Genomic DNA, 23,585 nt, shown 5'->3' with positions numbered 1-23,585 from the left:
CAATCTAATACCACACTTTGGCTGCGTATACTGTGGAGACTAAAAGGCTGCATTAATGGCAAGTATTTGTCATATGACCCTCATTACTGTCCATCTGAAAGTTATTTCAGGAAAAAAAAACGGCTGACTTTCTCTCCAATCAGGCAGTTTGCCACTGTACAGTCATAAAATTCAAATATTCCAACGTGACACATTAACACTTTGTGGTTTTAATTTCTCTTGCTGGCTGGTGTTGCTGTTTTTGAAACATGCTGGAGCTTGTTGTAACTTGTTTTATTTGTAGTTAAGAAGTTAGTTAAGTTGTGGGTGGTAATTTAAATATAGAAAAACAAAAAATACAAGTGCGCATGTGCACACACACATACTGTATATATATGAGAATGAAGAGAATACATCTGGCACAACTCAAAAAGGCATCTGCAAGTATTTTATAGGCTTAATTACTCATCCAGCCATTCACGATTGTTCTAAATGCAGCTTTGTTTAGACGCTACTTTTTACTTTTTGGAATTAACAGGCTAGGATTGATCCTGTAGTTAGGTGGCTCAATCCATAAAAAGCAAGCAATGATTACTGAAAATAATTTTAAGGTACTTTTGTTAATAGATTATTTTGAATTTGGATAATAGTTCAAACATATTACGTATTGAAAACATCAGTTTCACATCATTTTCTTTACAAATCAGGCAATACTTACACAAAACTTTCTTCACAGAATTAAAAACATATGTCTACGCTTGGGTTAACTGTAGTTTGTGAAGGCAGCAACCTTTGGGCTAAATGGCCTTTTCCCACACCTTGGTTCTTTTGTTTTTGTTAGCAGTGGAAAAGAATTTTACAATATTTTAGTTGCATTTCCACCATCATGGTCAGTTCCAAATTTCTGTATTGATTTTTAAAAGAAAATGTGAAGGGCTGATTTTTGTCTGCCAACTGCACCATTCATACTGAAAAATTAGCTGCCCATTAGCTGCATGAGGCCCACCCAATACAGTTTTCAAGGACCTTGAAATTGCCAGCAGTGCCAATTTGCCCAAAATAGGTGAGAGCTTTAACTCAGTATTTAAACTGGGGTCCTTCATCTGTTGTAGGACCAAATACTAGTTTTGTGTAACACTGGGCATGCTCAGACCATTAGTATTAGGCATTAAACAGCCTACCCATAGCCTTAAAGGGAATGCTGAAGGAAGCTGAAAAGATCTTCGAAAGACTTTTTGGGCCAGGATTTTACATTGGTCAGGTGAGCTTGGTGGTGGTGGTGGTGGTGGGTGGGCGGGGGGGGTGGGGGTGGGGGTGGGGGGGTTGGGGTTGGGGGGTTGGGGGTGGGGGGTGGTCATGGAGCCAACCGCTACCTGTGATCGGCTCCGCACCACGATTTCATGCAGGCAGGCCAATTAAGGCCCACCCAGCGTGGATCACAAGCGTAGCGCTACCTGTGTAGGGGAGGAGGGAGAGCTGGGCCTAGCGCACAGTTTGCACATGCGTGCAAAAGAGCGCTTCAGTCTCCCTGAGGCAGCTATGTGCCTCAGGGAGATTGAAGCGCCTTATGAAAAAATTAATAAAGCGCAGAGAAGTTCAATGAAACATGTCCCGTCACATGAGATGGGACATGTTCTTAAGTTCAAATGAAACCTTTTATTTAATTTGTAAAAATTTCAGGAAACCTCATTCAACTCATGGGTAAGGTTGGACAGGCAGCGTAAAATTCAGGTTAATAACCTGGTTAATGGCCTTAATAGGCCAATCAATTATTGGCTGGCATGCAGCCAACTCTAGCATGCGCCCGCCAAATGGAAAATTCTTCCCTTGGAGTAAAGAGGAATGCAGATCCTCCTCCAGTCCCACAAAACTTTCTGCTCTGCTGTTGGCCCATCCACACTCCCCCTTCAATCATTAATCTGTCTCACCTCCCACATGCCCCCAACCAATGAACTGCCTCAGGGCTGCATCATTGCTCACAGCTTGCTGGCAGTTTAGAAATGAGGCTCAAACATTGAATATTTCCCCTTTCATGTTTTACATCCCCTTTCGTTTCATATCTTGAACCACTATTTTAATAGTCCCTGGCCCACTGAATCAGTGTTCAAAATAACCTACACCTATACAGCACCCAAAATAAAAGACCAACAATTTATATTTATTTAATGCCCCTAAAGTTATTTAATATACTTCCTTGTTTAGATCCCCATGTGACACACACTGTTGCCTCGACCATAAAGGCAGTCAGGCTGCTTGCTCTTGTGTCTCTAACACAGTAGCTACAGGGGTGCAAGAGCATGGATTGAGGTGATTATTTCATTCTTATTTTTCCCTCCATTAATGAGAACTCATCAATGGTGTTGGGCGGGATCATTGAAACATTACCTATAGCAAATGTTGTGAGATTGTTCTCTTTTCAACAAAAAAAATGAAGCCAGAAGATGAGGTCACTGTAACACGATTCATATGGACACAAAGGATTTCCATGACTTCCTGACTACCTGCAGTTGATTCAGATTCCTTGATAGTGATGCAAATAACACAGGTCTCTTGGTCTTTTATGATATAGAAATATTTAACCAGGCTATTTCTGCAGGGATAAAATAATTTTAATTTTCATGCTAATGCACTAACATAGGACTCGTGTTTTTTCTACAAGAAATAACAGAATAAGTGTGAGATATGCTCGAGTTACATGTTCTTAATTGCATTTTAAAAATCTAGTCCAACTTATTTGAAGTTTTAGTTCACTGATTTTAAACAGGCCAGAAAGGAACACTTGTAACAAATCAACATTCTTATATCACAATATGCTAGTCTTGAATCCTTTGTGTATTATTTATTATAATGAATAGCAGCTCCAGTGACTTTATAAAACTCTGGATAGGCCACACCTAGAGTGCTGCATACTGTTCTGGTCACCATGTTTCAGGAAGGATGTATGGGTCCTTGAGAGGGTGCAGAGGAGATATACCAGAATGGTTCTGGAGATGGGGTTACAAGGTTAGGTTGGAGAAGCTAGGATTAGTCTCCTTGGAGCAAAGGAGTTTGAGGGAAGTTTGATGGAGGTATACAAGCTTATGACAGGTTTTGATAAGGTAGACAAGGAAAATCTGTTGCTATTAACTGATGGTACAAGGACTAGAGGGTCACAAATTTAAGGTTTTGTGCGAGAGCTGCAGGGGCAATGTGAAGAAGAACTCTTCTATGCAGCAAGTGTAATGACCTGGAACTCACTGTCCATGAGAGTGGTGGAAGTGGAGAAGATCAATGATTACCAAAGGAAATTGGATGGGCACTTGAAGGAAGTAAACCTGCAGGGCTGCGAGAAAGAATGGAGTATTGGGACTGACTGGATTGCACTACAGAGAGCCAACATGTACTCAGTGGACCAAATGGCCTCCTTCTGTGCTGTAAATGACTCTATGAAGGGACGCTGATGTCACAATTATGGGGTAGCAGGCTCCATTTCTCAGCTAACCATTCATTGATCAGTAAACCAAACAAGGTATACAGTTTTGAGTGGTTTTAGCAGCCTATAGCCACAGAGGTGGAAAGTTCCTAAAATTAAACCATAAAAGTTAGAACAGCCAGTCATCATACTTGAGGGGAAAGTCCTTATCTAAAGTCTTATTTTGAATTGCGCTTGTGTGCATCACTATTTGACACAAATTCATACTAAACTTGTTAATGTAGGCAGAATCTATCCACATCAGATAAGGGACAGATAAGTGATAAAACCTTTTCCACAATCAACAGCACAGGATGTCTCACATTGAAGTTTTAACTTCTAATAGTATTGTACAATTTAAAGTAACTGGCAAAACATTCTGTTAAATTATTTCTTAAATAAAACATTACTGTAGCTTGATGTAAATAATGCAGTATAATGATTCTGCGCCCTATTCTTGTTCCGAAGCCTCTTCACACTTTGGCAGAAGACATGATACTATTGCCATTAAATACCCCTGAATGTTCTAGCAGGTATGCAGTAAATAAATTGGAGAGCTTCATTTACATTTAAATCACATTTTGCATGAGTTTGCACAAATTCTCTGCCGTTTTGCATTCCTTTTGTGAAATCTTGTTAAATCCTAAACTTCTGGTGCGCACATTATTGATGTAAAATAGCACAAATGTTTTGTATATACATTAAAAACTTCAAGTTTTAAAATTTAGCTCCTTCATAGGGAGCTAAATGCAGTGCATAGGGAGCAGTATTTAATGCTGGTGGCAGGGTTCTAACCAGCTGGAGAACCTAGGCCTGTTGAATGAAGTGCCATTCAGGCACTTAGGTGGATCAAGGACCCTAGGGGCGGTAATCCCACTCCCCAAGAGCTGCAGGCCAATCTCAGGCCAGCAGCTGTGCATTGTTTGGCAACGCCAGCGGAAACAGTGGCTGCTGCCAGTAATGCACCCAGCAGAGGCCCAGGATCGTCAAGGGACCCCAGACCAAAGATGAGTGAGGGCAGGGTGGAGATTGTGGGTGAGGAGGAAGGAAACGGTTGGAGGCAAGAGCAGAGGGGCGGCTCTCAGCAAACCCCTTCCCTTCCTGATGCTGGTTCCAATGACCAGGCACTGTGTGCCTGACAACAAGGCATACCGCACACCACATCCCCCACCACCCTTGGGAGGCTGCATGGTTTGCATTTTGTGCTTATAGCATGGTGATTCTCTTACCTGCTGCTGGCAGGATGAGGCTCTTAACTGGACATTAAGTGCCCACATAAGGGCCTCAATTGGTGGCGGGGCTGGAATGTCATCAATGATTTGACCGGGGCTGAGGCAGGAAAGCAGCGGAGTCCCCATCCATTACCCTTCAGCCTGATTAATTTGGAGCTTCAGGACTTTTTTCCAGCTTTGATGAAGGTATATAAAATGCTAGCATGAACACCATTGTAATCTCTGAAAAGCTATTTTTGGGTGGTTCAGTGTTGAAGATGTGATCTAAATCAACGTTAAGTATTAAATTGGTCTTGTGAAAATGATTGTTGTGTTCTGGTCAACTCTGTTTCTGTATGCATTGTGATTGTAATTCACTTGTAAATAATGTAAAAAGCAGAATACTATATTGCAAATGCTGGGACATGGAAAGCAGAAAAGGCTAAAATTTTAGCCTTTGCTCTTTGGCTGATTTGTACATTAGCTTTTATTACTGTAAGGCTAATGCACATAAGATTTTCTGGGCCCACAATTTTTGTCAGTCAAAACTTGGAGATGGAGCAATCAGGCAGATAATACAAAAGGACCATTTCTATAAAGACACTGGCCAGGATTTTCGGGTCCTTCCTGCAGTGGGAAACATTGCGGGTGGAATGGAAAATTTGATGGACCAGCCAAAGGCCCGTTGACTTTGGATGGGAATTTCCGGCCCCACAGCAGGCAGGGCAGGAAAGTACTGGCCACTGAAACTCCATTTTAGTGTTGGAGAGCTCAGCTCCACAATATGATCTGCATGCTCTTGATTGCACCAATATTACTCAATGTATCTTGCTGTATGCTATCTATCCACTGATGTTCACTGAGTGCTATCATCTCCTTAGAATGCTGTAAACTGCTTATGACATTCCATTGTCTTTGCCAAGATCATTAACAAATATGAACAGCAAGAACTGTAGATCTTTTAAGTGACTCATCTTTTGATTTCCCTTTTGGTAGGAAGCACCTGAATTTTGCCATAAATCTCAGCTGAGGTTGGGGCCTCTCCATGCAGTGAAAGGGGAAGGATCATCTAGTAATTTACCAGATTAATGAACAGAGATGTGCGATTGGGACGATTGACGATGCTTCATGTCATTACAATTATTTATTTAAAAGGCTGTTAAAAAGTAATAGCTGAAATAAAAAAAACCTCCCTGTAGGCATCCTCATTACAATCTATTGCAGCCCAAACTTATCCCACTAGCCAATAGAGGACTTTTTTATTACAATGTTTAACCAAGGTGTTCTTGGTTTTGTGATGAATCAAGTTTGTCCAATAACCAAAGAACAATACCATCTGCATTTTATAACCTTCTAGCATCCCCAAATATTTCAAAGGGCTTCATAAATCATTTTTTTTTGAATAACAGTAATTGTTGTTACATAGAAAGGCTTCTTCAGGTACCAACAATAGCATTACTCAATAATAGCGAATTTTAACTCTAAATAACAATGAGAAGGCACTTCCTTTCAGACATTAAACATGACATCTGCTAGTAATTCAATTCATTGTCTTTTTTTCTTTTTTCTTCCAAAACAAGTATACCCATCTTCCCACAAGGTCTAGTTTTTCTCTTCAGTGTATAGCATCTACTCAAACTTTTGATGGTTTGAAAAACAGCCACAGTTATGCAAACATTTTTTTTGAAACCCTGCAGCGTCAAAACACGGTTGGACCAACAGTCACACTGTTGTGACAATGTTCACCTATTGCAGGTGAGGAAATGGGGCATTTGAGGACTAGCACCCACGCCTTTCACCTTCAGGTTATTAATAGAATGAGGGGGCAACTAAACTTTCCATTTGCCAACAGTTATCATTTCCTTGTTGTAGAAAAACATGCTGAAACCTATATTTGACAGAATAGAAAAAAAACTTTCATCATCTTCCTGCGGTCATATAGAACTATCATGTACTGGATGTCCAATCTGTATTTCTCTGCTTTTCAAGTACAATTTTGACTAATTTATGAATTTCAAAATCTCTAAAGCTGAGATAAATGCGCAATAGGTTCCTTATTGGCAAGATTACAAAATAAACAAAACCATATGTATTTGTAATTTTGAAATATGTTATTCCATTTTTCATTGTCAGTGATTTTCTTGATTCAGCTTTGAAGCAAAACAGTGCGAGGTTCTGAGGCTGATTGACGCTATGACTTTATTTGTATAGTAATGAATGATCAAGCTTGTGTTAGTTGTGGATTTGAGCCCACATTCTGACCCAAAGCCAAAGCCAATTGTAAAAACTGGATAGTAGCCTGTTTAAAAAAAAAATAGATAATTGCATGCTTCACATTTGTTGCTGCCATTTGATCACTGTGCATGTGTAAATTTCTAACACAGAGCTTACTTTCTGTTGCATCCTGATTTTTTTTCTCTAGTTCAGCTTCATGCCTGCCTGGGATCATATTTTTATTTTGTCAACAGAAATGTAAATGTGAGAAGATCAGGAATTTTATCACATCGGCAATTGTTTTGACACAAAGCAAATCTGAATATTAAAATGTTCCCCTTTTATAACTTGGCTGCTACTTCATAACTATCATTAGATTTAGTTTACAAAGGCTATGGCAAAGGCCATGTTCCAAGTGAGTAGACATTCTGGAAGGAAACATAGAAAGGACTGATGATCATTGATGATCTGGCAGAGTCCAAAGGGACAGCAGGAGGGTAAAGTGACTGGGACAGAAAGTACATTAATCAGATTAGCCTGCAGGAGGCAACCTGAGCAAAGAGCATAAAGGTCAGCAAAAGGTTGATGGGACAGCTAGAGTTACTATTTGTAAGGAGACAACAATAGTTGCTGCAAAGTGCTCTTTGGAGAATGTTGCGAGATGAACAGGGGCTAGTCATGGACTAATATAATGGGTATTTATATATAATGGGTATTTAAGCCCTAGGTGCCAGCAGGAGAGCTTTACAACAAAGAAGTAGCGACTGGTTGCGTAAGGGTTGGAGGTGGGGTGATGGGGGTGGATGGGGGTGGACACAGCATAGTTCCTGAGAGAGTAAAAATGAAATGGGGCATTACTGGATTACAGAAAGATGAAGGAGAGAAGGATCCAAGAGGGGATGAAGAGGAAAAAGAGGTGGAATTAATGGCCCCAGATCCAGAGTGGCAGCTGAAGTATGCATGTGAGTGGATACAAAAGGGTTACTTTGTCATGGCAGAGATCAGGAGAAATAACCTATGTTCATAAACAGAGGACAGGAAGGAGACATTATCAAACAGTCCAAAGTTAAAGCTTGAAACCCTGTGGAGGGATGAAGTTGACTTGTGAGCATCATGGTATAAATTTGAATCATTGATAAACTAATATCCAGGTACAGACAGAGTGGGGGTAATTTTAACTTTAAGCAATGGTGTAAATTGGATGATCATGGATCCACTATCAGTTAGACACAGTGCCTCATTTCCCTTTCTTTTGAAATGAACAAAAATGGAAACTGAGATTTATCCGACCTGGCAGTATAATGGGAAATACCTAAGTTGGGTGTATATGGGTCTATAATAGGATAAATTGAGGCTGGTTGCATAATAGGATGTATCTAGCTGGGTTTACATTTACATCCCAGCTGTGTCTATAATATGATATATCTGGGCTGGGTCAACAATGGGATGGAGCTGGGCTGAATGTATATGGGATGTATTTGGGCTGAGTCGATAATGGGCACCCAATCCAATATGGCCTCCTTCATGCCATCGCTGAAAGTTAAATTTACCCCCAATGAATGTAGCAGAATTTTAATCAATCACTGTGTTGAGATTTATCTCACTGTGATTTATCGTGACATTTAGAACTGTTCTTAGCCTTCTTGTAATGTTAGATTTGTTTTTATCTGATAATTGAGAAACGTGCTTATTAATGATTCGTGACAAGTGAATTTGACTATCTAATTTACATTCTACAGTTGACACAAGCATTTTAATGTGGTACCTTTTGTTTCTTTCTTTTGTTGCAGTTAATGAAATTATAAGGAAAGATCTTTCTGGACTCACTGCCACAAGCCAGTCTTAGACCCACAAATTCGCAATGAATGCTTCCTAGCACAACCTTGGAAATTCTCTGCACTTCCAGTGACGCCCTGTGTTTACCAATGGGTCAGCCGAAAGGTTCACATTCAGCTGCACAGAACAATATGCTGGCAAGGAGTTAGCTACTCTGACTAATCATCATGGGAACTTCAGCTTAGCAACTTTTCCTCATTGTTTCCATTCATTCAAAGTCCTTATTGGGTCCAGAAACTGTATTTTTAGTTTACACGTGTTAACTTTTGTTCAGTTGGATCACACCCATTTCCACCCAAACTTGCAAAAAAGGACTGACCTGCAACCCTCTCCTTTGGATATTTTAGCTTCTTTAAGAAAAGTCTCTTCCTCATGACTTCTTTAATTACAATAGAAGAGTCTCAAATTTGCAACCATTTTCGTACTTTAGATCCAAACATGATTTGAAGTGAAAATGAAAAGTGCTGGTATGAATAGGCAGTTAATTATAAGAATGTGCATCTCCGCCAATTTGGCATCCTAGATCAAAGCACCAGAATGATCTATGCTCATTTATATAGGTGGTTGCACGCTATATTGGCATATGCTGCACCATGCGACTTTGAACACTGGTAAAACAGGATTAGGCCATTTAGCACCTTGAATCTGTTCTGCCATTCAATGAGATCATGTCTGATCTGCGACCTAACTCTGCTGCATAACTCTTAGCAAAAAATCTACTTATCTCAGCTTTTAAATTAACAATTGATAGAGCATTACTTGCCCTTTGCAGAAGGGTTCCAAATTTATGCCACCCTTTGTGCATAGAAGTGTTTCCTAATTTCACTCCTGGTAGATTTGGCTCTAATTTTTAAACCATGTCCCCTGCGCAAGACTCCCCAACCAGCAGAAGTAATATCTCTACCTACCTTATCTGTTCTCCTTAATATCTTGAAAACTTCAACAAATCACCCCCTCACCTTCTGAATTCTAGAGAATACAATCCAAGTGTACTGTTCTGTTTCCTCATAACTTAACCCTTGGGTGCAGGTATCATTCTGGTGGATGTAGGAACATATTTTTTGTAGGTAGCAGCCAGAAAGTTAAAAGTGCTACAACAAGTTATTGGCTTACATTGAGCAGTAGTAATTAGTGAATGATCAGCAGAAAACAAGATTTCCATTTAAATAAAGTACATTATTCCATGTCCAATGGAGTGTGACAACCATTTAAAAAGCATAGTTAGCACAAATAGACTGTACTGAAGTTCTTGATTTTTTCTGCCACATCCTGTGATATTGGTGATGTAACTAACACATGAAGTCACATTACCAATCTCACAAGCTTACTCTGAGAAAATTGTAGAATCAAACAGCAACTAATATTTATGCTGATTCACCAGATATTCGATTTATTTAACCAACATCATCAGTCATTGCACATCTAGTTGTTAACGCATAAAGCTTTTAATAAATAAATCCTTTCTGTATACTTAAATAGATTTCCCATTATATAAGTAAAAAATCTAATTGCTATTTCAATAAATACTTCATGTTAGCTGTTTGCTATAACAGTTAAATCTACTTTTTTAAAAAGCTGGGAGTGAAGTTATTAAGTTTTCAAAAGAATCAAGATAATATCAACTATGTGTTTAAAATATCTGGTGTATATGTTATGTGTTTATTTTTTGAAGTTATTAAGTTCAGAGTACAAACTTCTCTAATGCCCAGGCAACAGGTTCCAGTTTTATGGTCAATATTTTGGGGGCTTTAATCACCATTGTTAAAAACCATAATATAACGCTTGTATGTATCTCAGATTGAATATTGTTATTTTTCTGAATTTCTTCTTTAAAATGGAATTGCAATATTTTCATGAAACCGATAATATGGCACTTGGATTGTTTCAAGTGTCACCATCTCTAGCTGGATGCTTTTGAATTCATCAGTCTGATATCCCAACAAATTGGATGATACAGATTTTGAGATGTTCAAGTCCTCAACATACTTTTCATTTTCTCAGAATACAGGATGTCTTTCTTGACACTGGGATCTTGAGCAAATTATGTTACAATTGATACTTAACACAGTTATCATTGGTATTAAATGCAGGACAACAAATTAAATGACAGCTTTATTTTTCCCCCATTGGTAAAGCTGGCATATTTTTACAGAATCACTAGGATCTTGGGGTTAATTATTACTCAGAACTCTGGAGTGTTTCCATTAAACACTTGAAATGTTTTTGATGGCACCCTGATCTCAATTCTTGTGAATCTTTGATATCGCACAACACTGGTGCTATATCAACAGTCCCACTATAAAAATAGCACTTACAGCTGACCTTCCAATTCTGATGGAGTGGATAGTTTAACCAGTTTTTGATCCATTATGAAATCTCCCTGCACCTCTCCTACTGAAGTGATCCTTATGTTTCTTGCACTGAGGGAGATTATTCCTTTTCAGTGTAATTTCAATGGTTGGTAAGGTTAAATGCACAGCTGAATTGAATTTCAATGTTATAACTATTAATTTGTTACTTCTAACTGCCATATTGTGGGGCTATTTGTAACCTAATGGCACTATAAAATTATCCTGTGTGATTAGTTGCCAATAGCGCTAAGCCCCAGAATTTTTCATATTTTTCATAATGTGATAGATATTTTTTGCAAAGAAAAAATTGTTCATCCCCCCATTTTGCTAAACTGTAAAAGACTATTTCTTGAGCACTTTGGCTTTCCTATGGGCACCCAATTGTTTTGAAAGCCCCCAGCACCTGGACTGGTTTGTAATTTGGTGCCTCATTAGAGATCAATCAGCATTGTCTCTTCAACAGTCTATTCTGCTTTATAAATAAATACATTAACCTTTAGTCTCAACACCTAAGTGATATTATATGACTTCAAAATGTTTTATTGATGTGTTGAATGTAGAACTGAGAAAGCTCAAATAAGGCTTTCATATGGATGACTTTATTTTAGTTTTATATTTTGTTTATATTTAGCTTGCTTAAATTCAAAGTGCTTCTTACAGTATTTTCATTCCATAATAACTGATTATCAAGAACGTCACTGATTTGTTAGATGGCGTTTCATATGTTTTATGCTTGACTATGGATACTGCCAATTGATGTAAATAGCTTGTAAAGTAGGGATCAGAAATGAGAAGCCGTTAACCGCAGTGGAATATAAATGATAGGGATGGCATTTTCTAATCTTTTATTGTAAGCACATTACTTTATTTTCTTTCTCCTTTAAAAAGCCACGCTTAAGTTTAGCTACTGTTAAAAAATGTTTGACTTTTGCTGTAAATCTATCTGAAGGAATCTTCTTTAAGATTTTCTCTTGTCTATTATTTATCAATGATGGAGAGAACAATCTCCTAGCTTTTGCTTTTGAACATGATGTTTCCTGTGTCATCTACAATTGGTCTCCCATCTCTGACTTAATGTTATAATCAAAAAAGTATAAGAACCAGTAACTCCTTCTACAAGTCCCATAAAATAGCCTATTGGGTCCTATATTACAAATTGAAATTTTTACTATTTAAAGAGGTGTATTACAGCAATATATAATCTTGATAAATTTAATATACGTTCTAATTTAGTCACCCTTCAGAGAATTCCTTTTCATAATCTATTCCCCTTTTCTAAAGTGAAAAGCACATTAGTAATAGCACTTAATAAAAGTCATAAATCAGAAAAGCAGGATGAAGCTAGACAATCCATTTATTTGATATCACAATTCATACATTTAAAACTCAAATCTTTTGGGAAAAAACTTATGTGAATTCATTTGGACTAATAAATGGGCTGAAGTACAAATAAATTTACATGCTTAATTTAATTTCATGATTCCAATCTTTAGTGATCACCATAAGGAATATTGTTCTTTATAGAGCTGGCCCTGAACATTATTGTGTAACATTATTGCTTTTATTTGAACATTTTATACTATTGAATATTATTGTTTTTGTTTCAATATGCACAATGTAGCTTATAGACCTATTTTATTACAAACATATAAATACATATCAAAAGGAAAGTTAGTAATTGAGGTTAAAGTGGAAGATGTTTAGAAGAGTCAGCATCTTGTAATGTGTAATGTAATTTGTGTACAGTTTATTATTTTTTCTTTAGAACATTTTCAGCTCCAAAATTATTCTCATTGCTATCTTTTGCCAAGCTGTTTCAGTTCTTTCAAAGCTGTAGTAAGTGATGCACAAAATCCCTCTACCAACAGCTTTTAACCCCTTAAAATCAGCAGTGCTGCAGCTTTGCTGTATCTACATATGATGAGCAAGGACATCTTGTATTAGTTTATTTTGGATGATGGCCACATTTGTACACGAGGAAACACCATCTTTCCTCAGCTGTCTGAATGTTTTGCTGCAATGCCTTCCTGTCATTGTACCGAGAAGATTTCAAAGAAGAACCGCTTGCCAAAAAAAAACAAGCATGTTTTCCACAGCCCTCTATAAAATGAAATATTGAATTTCTCAATAGAGAAATAGTCTTTTTTTTTGCTAAGCAGCTACCAAGCAAAGCATGTATTGAGCCAACAAAGCTCTTAGCAATGGTCAACTACAGAAAGCTGACTCATACGGGGTCTGATAGCAGAAAGAATGTGATAAAGTGAAGATTTGCACTGTTAAATGTAATGAGTTTATAAGTGCCATTGTTTAAGAGCAATATATTCCTTCTGAATGTAGAACTTCTCTAAAGACAGCACTATATTTTTTTGTAATGTAAAGATTTCTGCTGCTTACCTTTGTACTCAAAAAAGTTCTCAGTAACTATCTGAAAAGCATGTTGTTATTTTAGAAATTTTGCAAGTTTTTTATTCTGTATTTCTCTAGGCCATGTACCAGTGTTGGTACTATTTGCTTTATTTGCCTGCCTCTTTAACCCCTTTAGTGTCAGATCTTAACAGGATTTATACTAACATATTGTAGTCAAATATGCTTTCAAATACTAGTTATACATATAGAAGTATTTAACATTTATTCAATGTAAAGAAATATATTTACTATGTTTTCAAAAAACTAAGAACAGGCACAGAAGGGGTTAAAAAAAGTCTGACTAATATTGACATATATTCTTTAAACAATGTATTAAATCATAAACATTTGTACTCTGCTAATTATAATAAATTTTTCCATTGTCTTGCTTAGATCTGTGCAATTTATCAATAAAAGCAAAAAAAAGCTGGAGTTTTTGCCTGAATTGCTATTTTTATTTTTAATAATTACTAACTGACACGAGAAATTATTATGTTGTATCTGCTTTTTTATTTTGACTCTGGTCCTGGTCAATTGACTTGGTACTGTTAATATTAAAGCATTATCATAGATCAAAGTTAGAATATATTTTTAAAAATATGTTTGCAAGCACTATCTGGTATTAGGCCCAATGCATTAATCTGAAGATTGGCATAAATAGCCATTTCTAAGTGAGCCTATTTACAGTGCCAAAAATGGAGGAGCTTATTATTGAAACCAGTAACAAATGTGGAAAGCATTGTAAGCATAGTGGATGGAAGCATACAATTATAAACAAATATTAATAAATTAAGCAGGCAAAACTGTGACAAATGGATTTCAATGTAAGCAAATATGAGGTCATCCACTTTGGATATAAAAAAGATACAACTGAGTACTCTCTGTACAGTGGGGATGCCAAAAGACTTGGGGATCCAGATTTATGGATCATTAAAATGTCGGGGACAGCTTCAGAAAATAATCAAAAATGCTAATAGAATGCTGGCCTTTATATAAAGAGGACTAGAATACAAGAGAGTAGAAGTCATGCTTCAATTATTGAAAGACCCAGTTAGACCACATCTGGAGTATAGTGAGCAATTTTGGGTATGACAATTTAGGAAGAATATATTGGCCTTGGAGGGAGTGAGACTTAGATTTACCAGAATGATATCTGGACTCCAAAGGTTAAATTAAAATGAGAGCTTACACAAACCATGGTTCTGTTCCTTGGAATTTCGAAGGTTAAGGGTGATTTGACCAAGGTTATCAACATATTATGGAAGGTCTTGTGCCTCAGTGGGTAGTGTCCTTGCCTCTGAGACAGAAGCTCCGGGTTTGAGTTCCATGCCAGGACTTGATGGCCAAGGAGTGTGTGTGTGTATATATAACACAGCCAAAGAGGTTGATTTTCAACCTGAAAATCCTTCCAACGCATGCCGAAGCCTGGTGGTAAGAGTGTGAGATATTCCTGATCAGCCTTGTAATAGAAAGAAAGCTGGAGCCTCACAATCACTATCTAAAGCTCCAGAATTCATGCTTGTAGGAGTGCATGTTGCCACAACAACTGGCACTCCCTGAATGATCTGTAACATAGCACTACCATCAAGATATTAAGGAGAATAGATTGGATAAATAGAAACTATTTCTGCTAGTTGGGGAGTCTAGGACCCGGCATTATCTAAAAATTAGAGCCAGATTTTGGGGAGTGAAGTTAGGAAATGCTTCTAAATGTAGAATGTTAGAAGTTTGGAATTCTCTTCCGTAAACAGCTAAATCAATTGTTAATTTTAAATCTGAGATGAATAGATTTTAATTAATCGAAGGTATTAAGGGATATGGGGCAAAGGCAGCTATGTGGAGTTAGGTCACAGATCAACCATGATCTCATTGAATGGCGGCAGTACAGACTCAAGAGAGTAAATGGTCTCCTGTTCCTATGTTCCTGTGTTCCTAACAGAAAAGGTCCTCATTTACCTTGACAGGTGGAACGAAAATTCAGATATTTGTTACATTAGAAAGGTGAAACATTTTATCGGGTAACATACTAGATAGTATAAATAGATGCAATATAAATTGGGAAGTGTAAAATGTTGATATTTTATTCAAATAGTTGCTTGATAGTACAAAACTTGAGTATGGCTGAAAAAGAGACATGCTGTTGAAGTTTTTCACTTGTACTCATCAGTACAAATTCAAGAATACCAAATTTCAAAGGAGCAACAATTTATACTGCATGAGAAAAGGGTGCTGATTGGTTGGCAAGTCGATTCTGGTCGAGGTGTGGCCATGGGAAATTCACCAGGCAACTATTATCCGCCAGCCTCTTTTTTAGTTTAAAAAAAAGGCGCATTTCCTGGACATGTTCCTTTTGCCTGCCGAGGACAGGCCCCTGTGTATGAATATATGTAGTTTCTAGCAAGTGTAAGTGAGCCACTTTGCAAGCCCAACTGATAATCTCAAATTAGTTATTAGTGTAATTCTTAGCACACTTGATCGTTCAGCATGTACTATCCAGTCATGGAAACACATTTAACATTAGACATTACATTCTGAGTTTTGCAAACAGTCAGTCAGTAATCTGCCTATTGTGAACAGCTGAAAGGGTGTGCTGTTTGATATGATCTGCCAGTCATTTGGTTGAATGCCCTACATACCTGGCATTGCACCAGCACTAAAATTCATATATCACATAAGTCATTCGTGTGGTAGGCAGAATGTCATTTTGGCTTGATGGCAGCGTCCTTTTAGTGGAAAATACAACTAGTGTTGCTAATGCATAATAGCAGCATGAAATAGCTAGCTTCACCCGTTGCTCAAATTATTTGAGATACCTTACCCTTGCAGGGTAATTTGGGGAATGGGGGAGACTAGGCATTTTTCAGGTCCAAAAGTGGTGGCCTTAGACCATGAGAATGAGCATGTGTGATACACATGTGCGATACACAGTTGGCAAAGATCTGATCAGGATAGCCATTATCCTGCAGAATATCTTTGATGTGCACTATTTCGGCATCAAGCTTGCACAGTCAGAAAATGGCTCAGGCCCTTTTTACAAGGTTCCCAATAAGGCCAATCTTATAGTGCGTGGAACTGTAGGAATCCCAGCCCATATATTGCCCAGTGAAAGTTGGCTTGCGGTAGACTGTAATAGAGAACCCCTTAGAAATTTCTCAACTAACAGGTTGAGGAAAGGGAGCTTGTTAAACTGTGCCATTTCAAAGATGAATTTGTGTGCAAGACAGCACGTGAAGGTGTGTAAGGAAATTCTTGTATGTAGCTGCAGGTTCAAGTATAGCAAATGTATCATCTATGTATTGGAAATACGCAAGAAGTAGAAAGTTAGGAGCCATTCCTTCAAAAACATGTTTCTCGTGGAAACCAACAAAAATGTTAGTGAGAACTGGGCCTAGAGGGGATCATATGACAACACCATATATTTGGGCATACGTGATGTCTACTGGGCACACCAACTTTATGCTGCTGTTTTAAATGATTTCAATGCCAAACCAGCACCGAGTGTGATGTTGATTGACTGGATGCCTGACCAGGGAGCCAATATCACGAGTAGCTGGCACCAGTTAAAGTGAACCCACAATGCTTAAGCTAGTCTGCACCTCTTAAAGGGTAGATGCATTAAGCAGGTGCTGGCAGTTGTATAAGAAGTGAATCTGATCTGTTAAACATTGAATAGAGGCACATATGGGAGAGAGTGAACTCCAAGGTTTTTGGATGTTACATTGAAGGTCTAGGTGGAGTGGGAGGGAAGTCCTGTATTGCAGATGACCAGGAGGTGCCCCAGCCGTATGCTGAGAAGGCTGTAGGAACAGATAGCTACAGAGGTCAATGCTAGGAATCAAGCCACATGGACCTTGCTGCAATACTGCAAGGTGTTCAATGATCTCACAGGAGTGATCGAGGTCAGTAAATGCATTTGGAAGATTTCTTTCAGGGGTCACAGGCTATCTAAAAATGGAGTTGAGCTCATAAGTGGATTTAAAGCAGTTTATTAAGAAGCAAAAGCTCAGATACAATACATAAGCTAAATAGACAGAACAGATATGTGACAAATAACAGGTAAGAATGGATTATTGGTCCTGGATCATACAAATGGGTGGATGAAACAGATCTGGGCCCGGTTTTTCGTGTGGGCTTGGATAAACCAGACCTGTGCACTTCTGTGCCTTCTGGCCTGCACGCCTAACCCTTGTGTGACTTTGCCCAGGATTTTCATCTTTTCACACATGGGTGGAGTTTGTAATGCATTTTGCAAGCTGTGATAGAGTACATGAGGAGTGTGGGTGTGGAGGCGGGCTGGTTAGAAAGCCTGCCTCAGCGCTCCAGCACAGTAGCTCAGCTCCCAACATCATTTAAAGGCCCCTTAAAGCTCACCCCCTCCCCCCTTACCTACCCCCATGCCTCTCTATATGCACTCAGATACCCCATGCCACCTCCATGTATCCTCATAGCCACTCACCCTGTGTCCACTATGTACAGTTCTTGGGAACCTTGCAATAGCAATGGGAATTATTTTAAAATCATTGGAAAATATTCACACACTATCATTCATAAAGGAAAGAACAAAAAAACGACTCCAATGTTAAAAAAATATTATCCTTTAAGTGCCTATTAAGTTTGTAAAGAAACAAGAAACCATGTCAAAGGCATATTCTGTTCTTATAGCCTCTTAAAACTTTCAACCATTCTTGGATCAATAGGTTAACTGCTGAGCTGAAGCCAGTTTTATCTTTTGCAACCCAGCCAAGCATTCATAATGGCTACAGCTGCCATAACAAGAAACTACATTGCTTGAAACTGACAGAATGCATAGCATCCCATTTCCACTCCAAAGCAGATTGCCTGTTGATCAATGTAAGGGGAGCAGGTACTCAGACCTTTTTCAATTTTTAGAACGTTGGTTATTCTAAGAGCCAGGCGGCTTAAATCACAGTCCAAAATATGACAGTAATGGCTGACAGGGCATTTGTTTTTTACATTTTTGAATGCAATATGGCACCCTTGACAATTGGAAAAGCGTTGTAATGCATGGCAGCAATTACACAATGCCAGTCAATGTAAGAGTCTACTTAACTTTACAGGACAGGGCCCTATGATTAATCACTGCATTAAAAACACATCTACATTACAATATAGCGTCTAACAGTGACATCTGAAGGTGTCAAAACATGTTACACTTACCTATCAAAATATTCCTGAATCCTCAGCAGGCCTCTGCCAGAGATCATGGGACCACTGTGATCATTAGGGCTTCCACCACCACATGAAAATGCTGTCCAGGGGAAGTACAGTTTTACTGTGGTAATCACAATGGGGACCCTGACCACGGAAGAGGTGTGTGTACGTTTTGCACATCAGGCTTTCCAGACCTATGAATAGGCCACAGAAACATGGTGGGGGTTCAGGAAGGCAGAGAAAAATTGTTTTTCCTCCCAAAAAAGTACAGTATTTTGCACCCCAATTCTTGACTCCATTTGAAGATGAAAATCCGGCGGCCTTTTCTATTTATCTCTTGCCAGCAGCATCTCATCAACTTTACCAGCTAATTGTTTAGATAAGTAGACATGAGGCCTCATCTTATCAGGCCAGGAATGCTCTACATGGAGGTCTGTGTGTGGGGGGGTTAATATGAAAATGAGTGAGAGGAAGAGAGAGAAACCTATTGTGAAGAAGCCATAGTCCCAGCATTTCTTGCACAAGTTGTATTTCTAGTATTTCTATAATATTCATAAAACTACCATTTCTTATAATCTCCAGATGTCATATCCCACAAGCTGCACCAGTAACCTCACAAGATCAGTTCACACACACTTCTTCACTTACTTACCGACAATTTCTAACTCTATCTGTTAAGATCTAATCACAGTTCATAACTGACATTCATATGCTTCAACTCACCCCCTCATAAGCTTTACACTGTTGCAATACCCATATCTCACAGCTAGCTATTCACCCATGACAGAGGAGAGACGGACTGAATGCAGGGAGGATGTTTCCCTAGTTGGGGAGTCTAGAACCAAGGGCCACAGTCTCAGGATACTGGGCAGGCTTTTTAGGACTGAGATGATGAAAAATGTCTTCACGCAGAGGGTGGTCAACCTGTGGAATTCTCTACCACAGCAGGTGTGGAGGCTGGGTCACTGAGTATACTCAAGAAAGAAATTGATTAATATTTGGATATTAGGGGCATCACGGGGTATGGAGAGAAAGCGAGAATATGGCGTTGAGGTAGAAGATTAGCCATGATCATATTGTATGGCGGAGCAGAATCAAAGGGCTGAATGGCCTACTCCTGCTCCTAGTTTCTATGTATTCTATGTGTTCTATGTGTCTTATCAGCCCAACTGATTACATGACACTGATATACTTTCCTCTACCTAGCAGGACATTCGCCCACAATTTGAGGCAGCAGGAGGTAACCATAAGACGACAGGCATGCCTGCATATCCAGATCTTCACCCCCTCCCCGCAGCACCCCCCCCAACCCCCCTCCACCATGGGGCATTATTGAGGCACCTGTTGCTGAGACATCCTTTATCTATCCCATCTCCCCTTCACCCCACGGTCTCCCACACTCTCTTCTGATTTAAAAGCTGCAGATGATGCAAGTATGCAACTCTTACTTGCCTCCACCCTCTCCAGATCACAACCTTACCTTTGTGCCTGTTTCCTTTCAGATAAGTGCAACCTATCCAGGCAGCAGAAGAACAGCAAGGAGACGGTGCTGATGAAGGCGCGGTGTCACTTGGTTTTGCATTCGTAGCCAACAACTCATATATTGACATTGCATGCAATTTGGACAATAGCATAGAGGCAGGATTTGCATGGGGCCAGACATTGGGCATAAGTGGCTTGTAGCCAAGGCAGCTTATGGCTAAGGATAGCACAGGTGCCAGTTCATTGGAGGTCAAGACTGCACGCGAGTTCTGTTGCAGATGACTCAGTTAAGCACTTTCTTGAGGCAGGAGTCAATGATGGGAATGCACAACAAAATCCTAGGTGCATTTGAAAGCCTGCCAAAAAGCTGTCAGTCAATATCCAGGAACGTAAAATCCAGCATCAACCTGACACATTGCTTTTCCCAGAACCTGGAACCCATCTGTTCCAATATGGAAGTGGTGGTTAACTCCATCAGAACACATGTGGATCCAACACCGATGCAGCATATGATAGCTGATAACACAGCTTCCATTATAGTACAAGCAGCTTCCACCAGAGGTCTGGTTACTGCAGTGGAAGCTCAGACTGAATTCATGCAATGTCAGCTTTCTGCATGCCAGCTCGGACTGCTGCCATTGTGGCTGTGGGTTGTAATGTGCATGGTGACTTGCAGGGTATCACAGCATTCCAAAAACCTGTCCTCCGACAGATTATTAGAATTGCTGAGGCACGACTCTGGGGAGTACTTGTGCACTATACCATGGCATACCAGTAGCTCTATGTAGCATGAACCTGCTGCCCTCTCTCAAGTAGAATGCATCTCTCCTGCCATCCCTGCCATCCTGCCAGTACCTTTGCTGTTGCCTGTTAACCAGCCAACCCAGACAGCAGCTGCCCATGCCGAGATGGTGCAGTCAGCAGTCAAGCATTAGATGCCCAATGCTGCATGAGGTCATCCTTCAAAGGCATCTGCAGTCTTCTCCACTAAAGGTCAGCAGCCTTCCATCAGCCACACTGCCACCACTGGACTAGGACAGACAATGGCACATGGAAGACAGGCACTAGGGGAGTGCTCAAGTTAGTTAATGCATGATTTCATTTATAAGTTTGTTGTGGACTGTTTATTTTGTGACAGCTTTTTTTTTACTTTGCAGCCAAATAGATTCTCTGATAGTCAGTGACAGAGGGAAGGTAATGTATGGGAGTGCTAGTGAATGCGAATTAGGTATTCGGTTACTGGCATCGCTCTTGATGAGTTCTCCATGGACAGCCCAGATAGAAAGAGGTTGACTAGATTGTCTCCTACCTTCCTTTTCCTCTCACTGCTCCTCCTCCTCATGTTCCTGCTGCTTAATTGCTTGCTACACAGCTGGTGGGAAGGACTGTACCCTCATGTTGGCCTCGCATGTAGCAATTAGGGGGGCAGAATGAGGGCCATGCGGGGGCAGCCCTTGCCACCGTGGACATAGGGTTCCTAAGAAAGAGGGATCCCACCTCTCTGAGCCCACAGCCACATGGCATGAGCTCCCCTTCCACTAGTAAAACACCAGCAGCAGTGGAAGGATGCCCTTAAGTGACCATTAATTGTCCCAATAGCTGGTGGGCTGTCTGACACCTGTTGGTAAAATCCAAGCATAGGAGGTAGGCAATGTACATGGTATCCCTTGTCATGGCACCCAATTTTACTATCCCCCCACCCCCCCAACCTACCAACCCGCTCATGGGGGGTAAGAGGGGTGTAAAATTTTGCCTATTGTTCCTCGCTGATGTTCAGGTAGGAGGCAGATATGGCCTCCTGTGGAGAGCCTTTCTCCCCATCCTTCTCTTTCTTCCATCAATATGTCCTTCTCTGCCACCTCTGTTCATTCTCCCAATCACGTTTTATTCTAAGGGGAATGGCTACTACTGAACACATGCCTGGGAAAAACTATTTGTCCAGAAGCCTTAAAGCCAGCAAAAAATGCTTGCACATCTGCCAGACCACTCCCTGTAGACTATTGCAACTTTGAACAATGAGATGCAATACCAAACACTTGTAACATCGAAGTAACAGCCAAAAGAAATCAACCAGCAACAAACCTGTAAGTAGTTGATCCCTTTAAATAACAGTCGTGGGAATTTCTTCCTGAGGCTGATTGCTTCTTCAGCTGTGTGAGGTTAAGAGAGGGTGTTACGTAAAGACATCACTGTCACCACAAAATGACACCACTGGCGACAAATCAGAGCTTCATGCTAATTAACATCAGAATCTGTCTGCTCTGCGTGCTTCCAGCAGCCTACTAATGTTCTAGTGCATGCTCCTAACACCCTAACCAATAAGGCGACTGGTGCGACACATCTCAAAAGTATACGTACACGCACTGATCTTATTTTTGTCCCTGTAGCACATGTAGCACCCAAACACTCTCCTGTTCTCAATTTCATGCCACTTGCATTTATTTTTTTCAAACTCGAGACAGCAATAATCTATTGCTTTCCTTGCATTTATAAAAACTTTGTGGCCTCAGCCAATTCTGTATAATTGTTAAACAATTCAAACCTTTGTTTTAATGCATAACACTAAATTGAACGGTGATTGCATTACATTAGCACCAAAACCGTTTATTTAAAAAAGTTTATTGTGGCTTTTAATCGGATATTTTGTAATGCATGAAATACTTGCATTATATAGCACCTTTCACAACCATTGGATATCCCAAAACATTTTAGTCAATGAATTATTTTGAAATGTAGTCACTGCTGTAATGTAGGGAACATAACAGCAAACTTGCCCACAGCAAGCTACCACAAACAGCAACGTGATAATTATCAGACAATTTGTTTTCATGATATTGGTTGAGAGTTAAACCTCCGCAAAGAGGCTGGTCAGAACTCCCCTGGTACCAGGGGATCTTTTAACTACCTGGGAGGATGGACAGGGCCTCGGTTTAACGTTTCATCTGAAAGACTGCTCCTCTGACATTGCACTTAAGTGACAGTTTGGATTGTGTGGTCAAGTCTCTGGAGTAATACATGAAGCCAAGATCTTCAGACTCAGAGGGAGTGTGCTACCACTGAGCCTCAACTATACATCCAGTCTGTTTACATGTTGTGATGTAATTCTAAAGGAATGCATATGTTTTTAAGATGGTGCAGCAATCCATTGGCAAACTGACAAACAAAGCCACCCAAAATTTAACAAGAGTTTCTCTCTGAAATTGCTCCAGCAAGAAATTTATCCCTTACTGGCCTCAAGGATAAAAGCACCTGAAAAATTGAATGGATAGTCTCACAAATGCAGCAGCATTGAGCTATCTAAGTGTAACATATGTAGTAATGCTTAAAGTTCTTCCAGTTGACACCATCCTTCATTACGGGAAAAATCATCAGCTTGCTTCATGGGCACAGATCTCCCTGATCCTGGAAAAGCAATGTTCTAATGGCTCCTCTGCTACTCTCTGTGGATGCACGGGTGCCAACAGACACTTTCAGACTGACCAC

The 23,585-nt window shown here is 39.7% G+C and overlaps 1 protein-coding gene across 3 annotated transcripts in view; it reads left to right on the top strand.

Moving 5' to 3' along the window:
- Positions 1-13,880, top strand: part of nfatc2a (nuclear factor of activated T cells 2a) — a 174,322-nt gene extending 160,442 nt beyond the window's left edge. For all 3 annotated transcript variants that reach the window (XM_041204464.1, XM_041204463.1, XM_041204462.1), the window contains one exon: positions 8,646-13,880. In XM_041204464.1, the coding sequence (XP_041060398.1) occupies positions 8,646-8,660 (15 nt within the window). In that variant the 3' untranslated portion in view covers positions 8,661-13,880. The remainder of the gene's footprint in view (positions 1-8,645) is intronic.
- Positions 13,881-23,585: the final 9,705 nt, after the last annotated feature.

Source organism: Carcharodon carcharias, chromosome 14, assembly GCF_017639515.1.
Source record: "Carcharodon carcharias isolate sCarCar2 chromosome 14, sCarCar2.pri, whole genome shotgun sequence".
Lineage (NCBI taxonomy): Eukaryota > Metazoa > Chordata > Chondrichthyes > Lamniformes > Lamnidae > Carcharodon > Carcharodon carcharias.
Note: the sequence above shows the minus strand (reverse complement) of the source record. Positions and strands in the feature narration are given on the sequence as shown.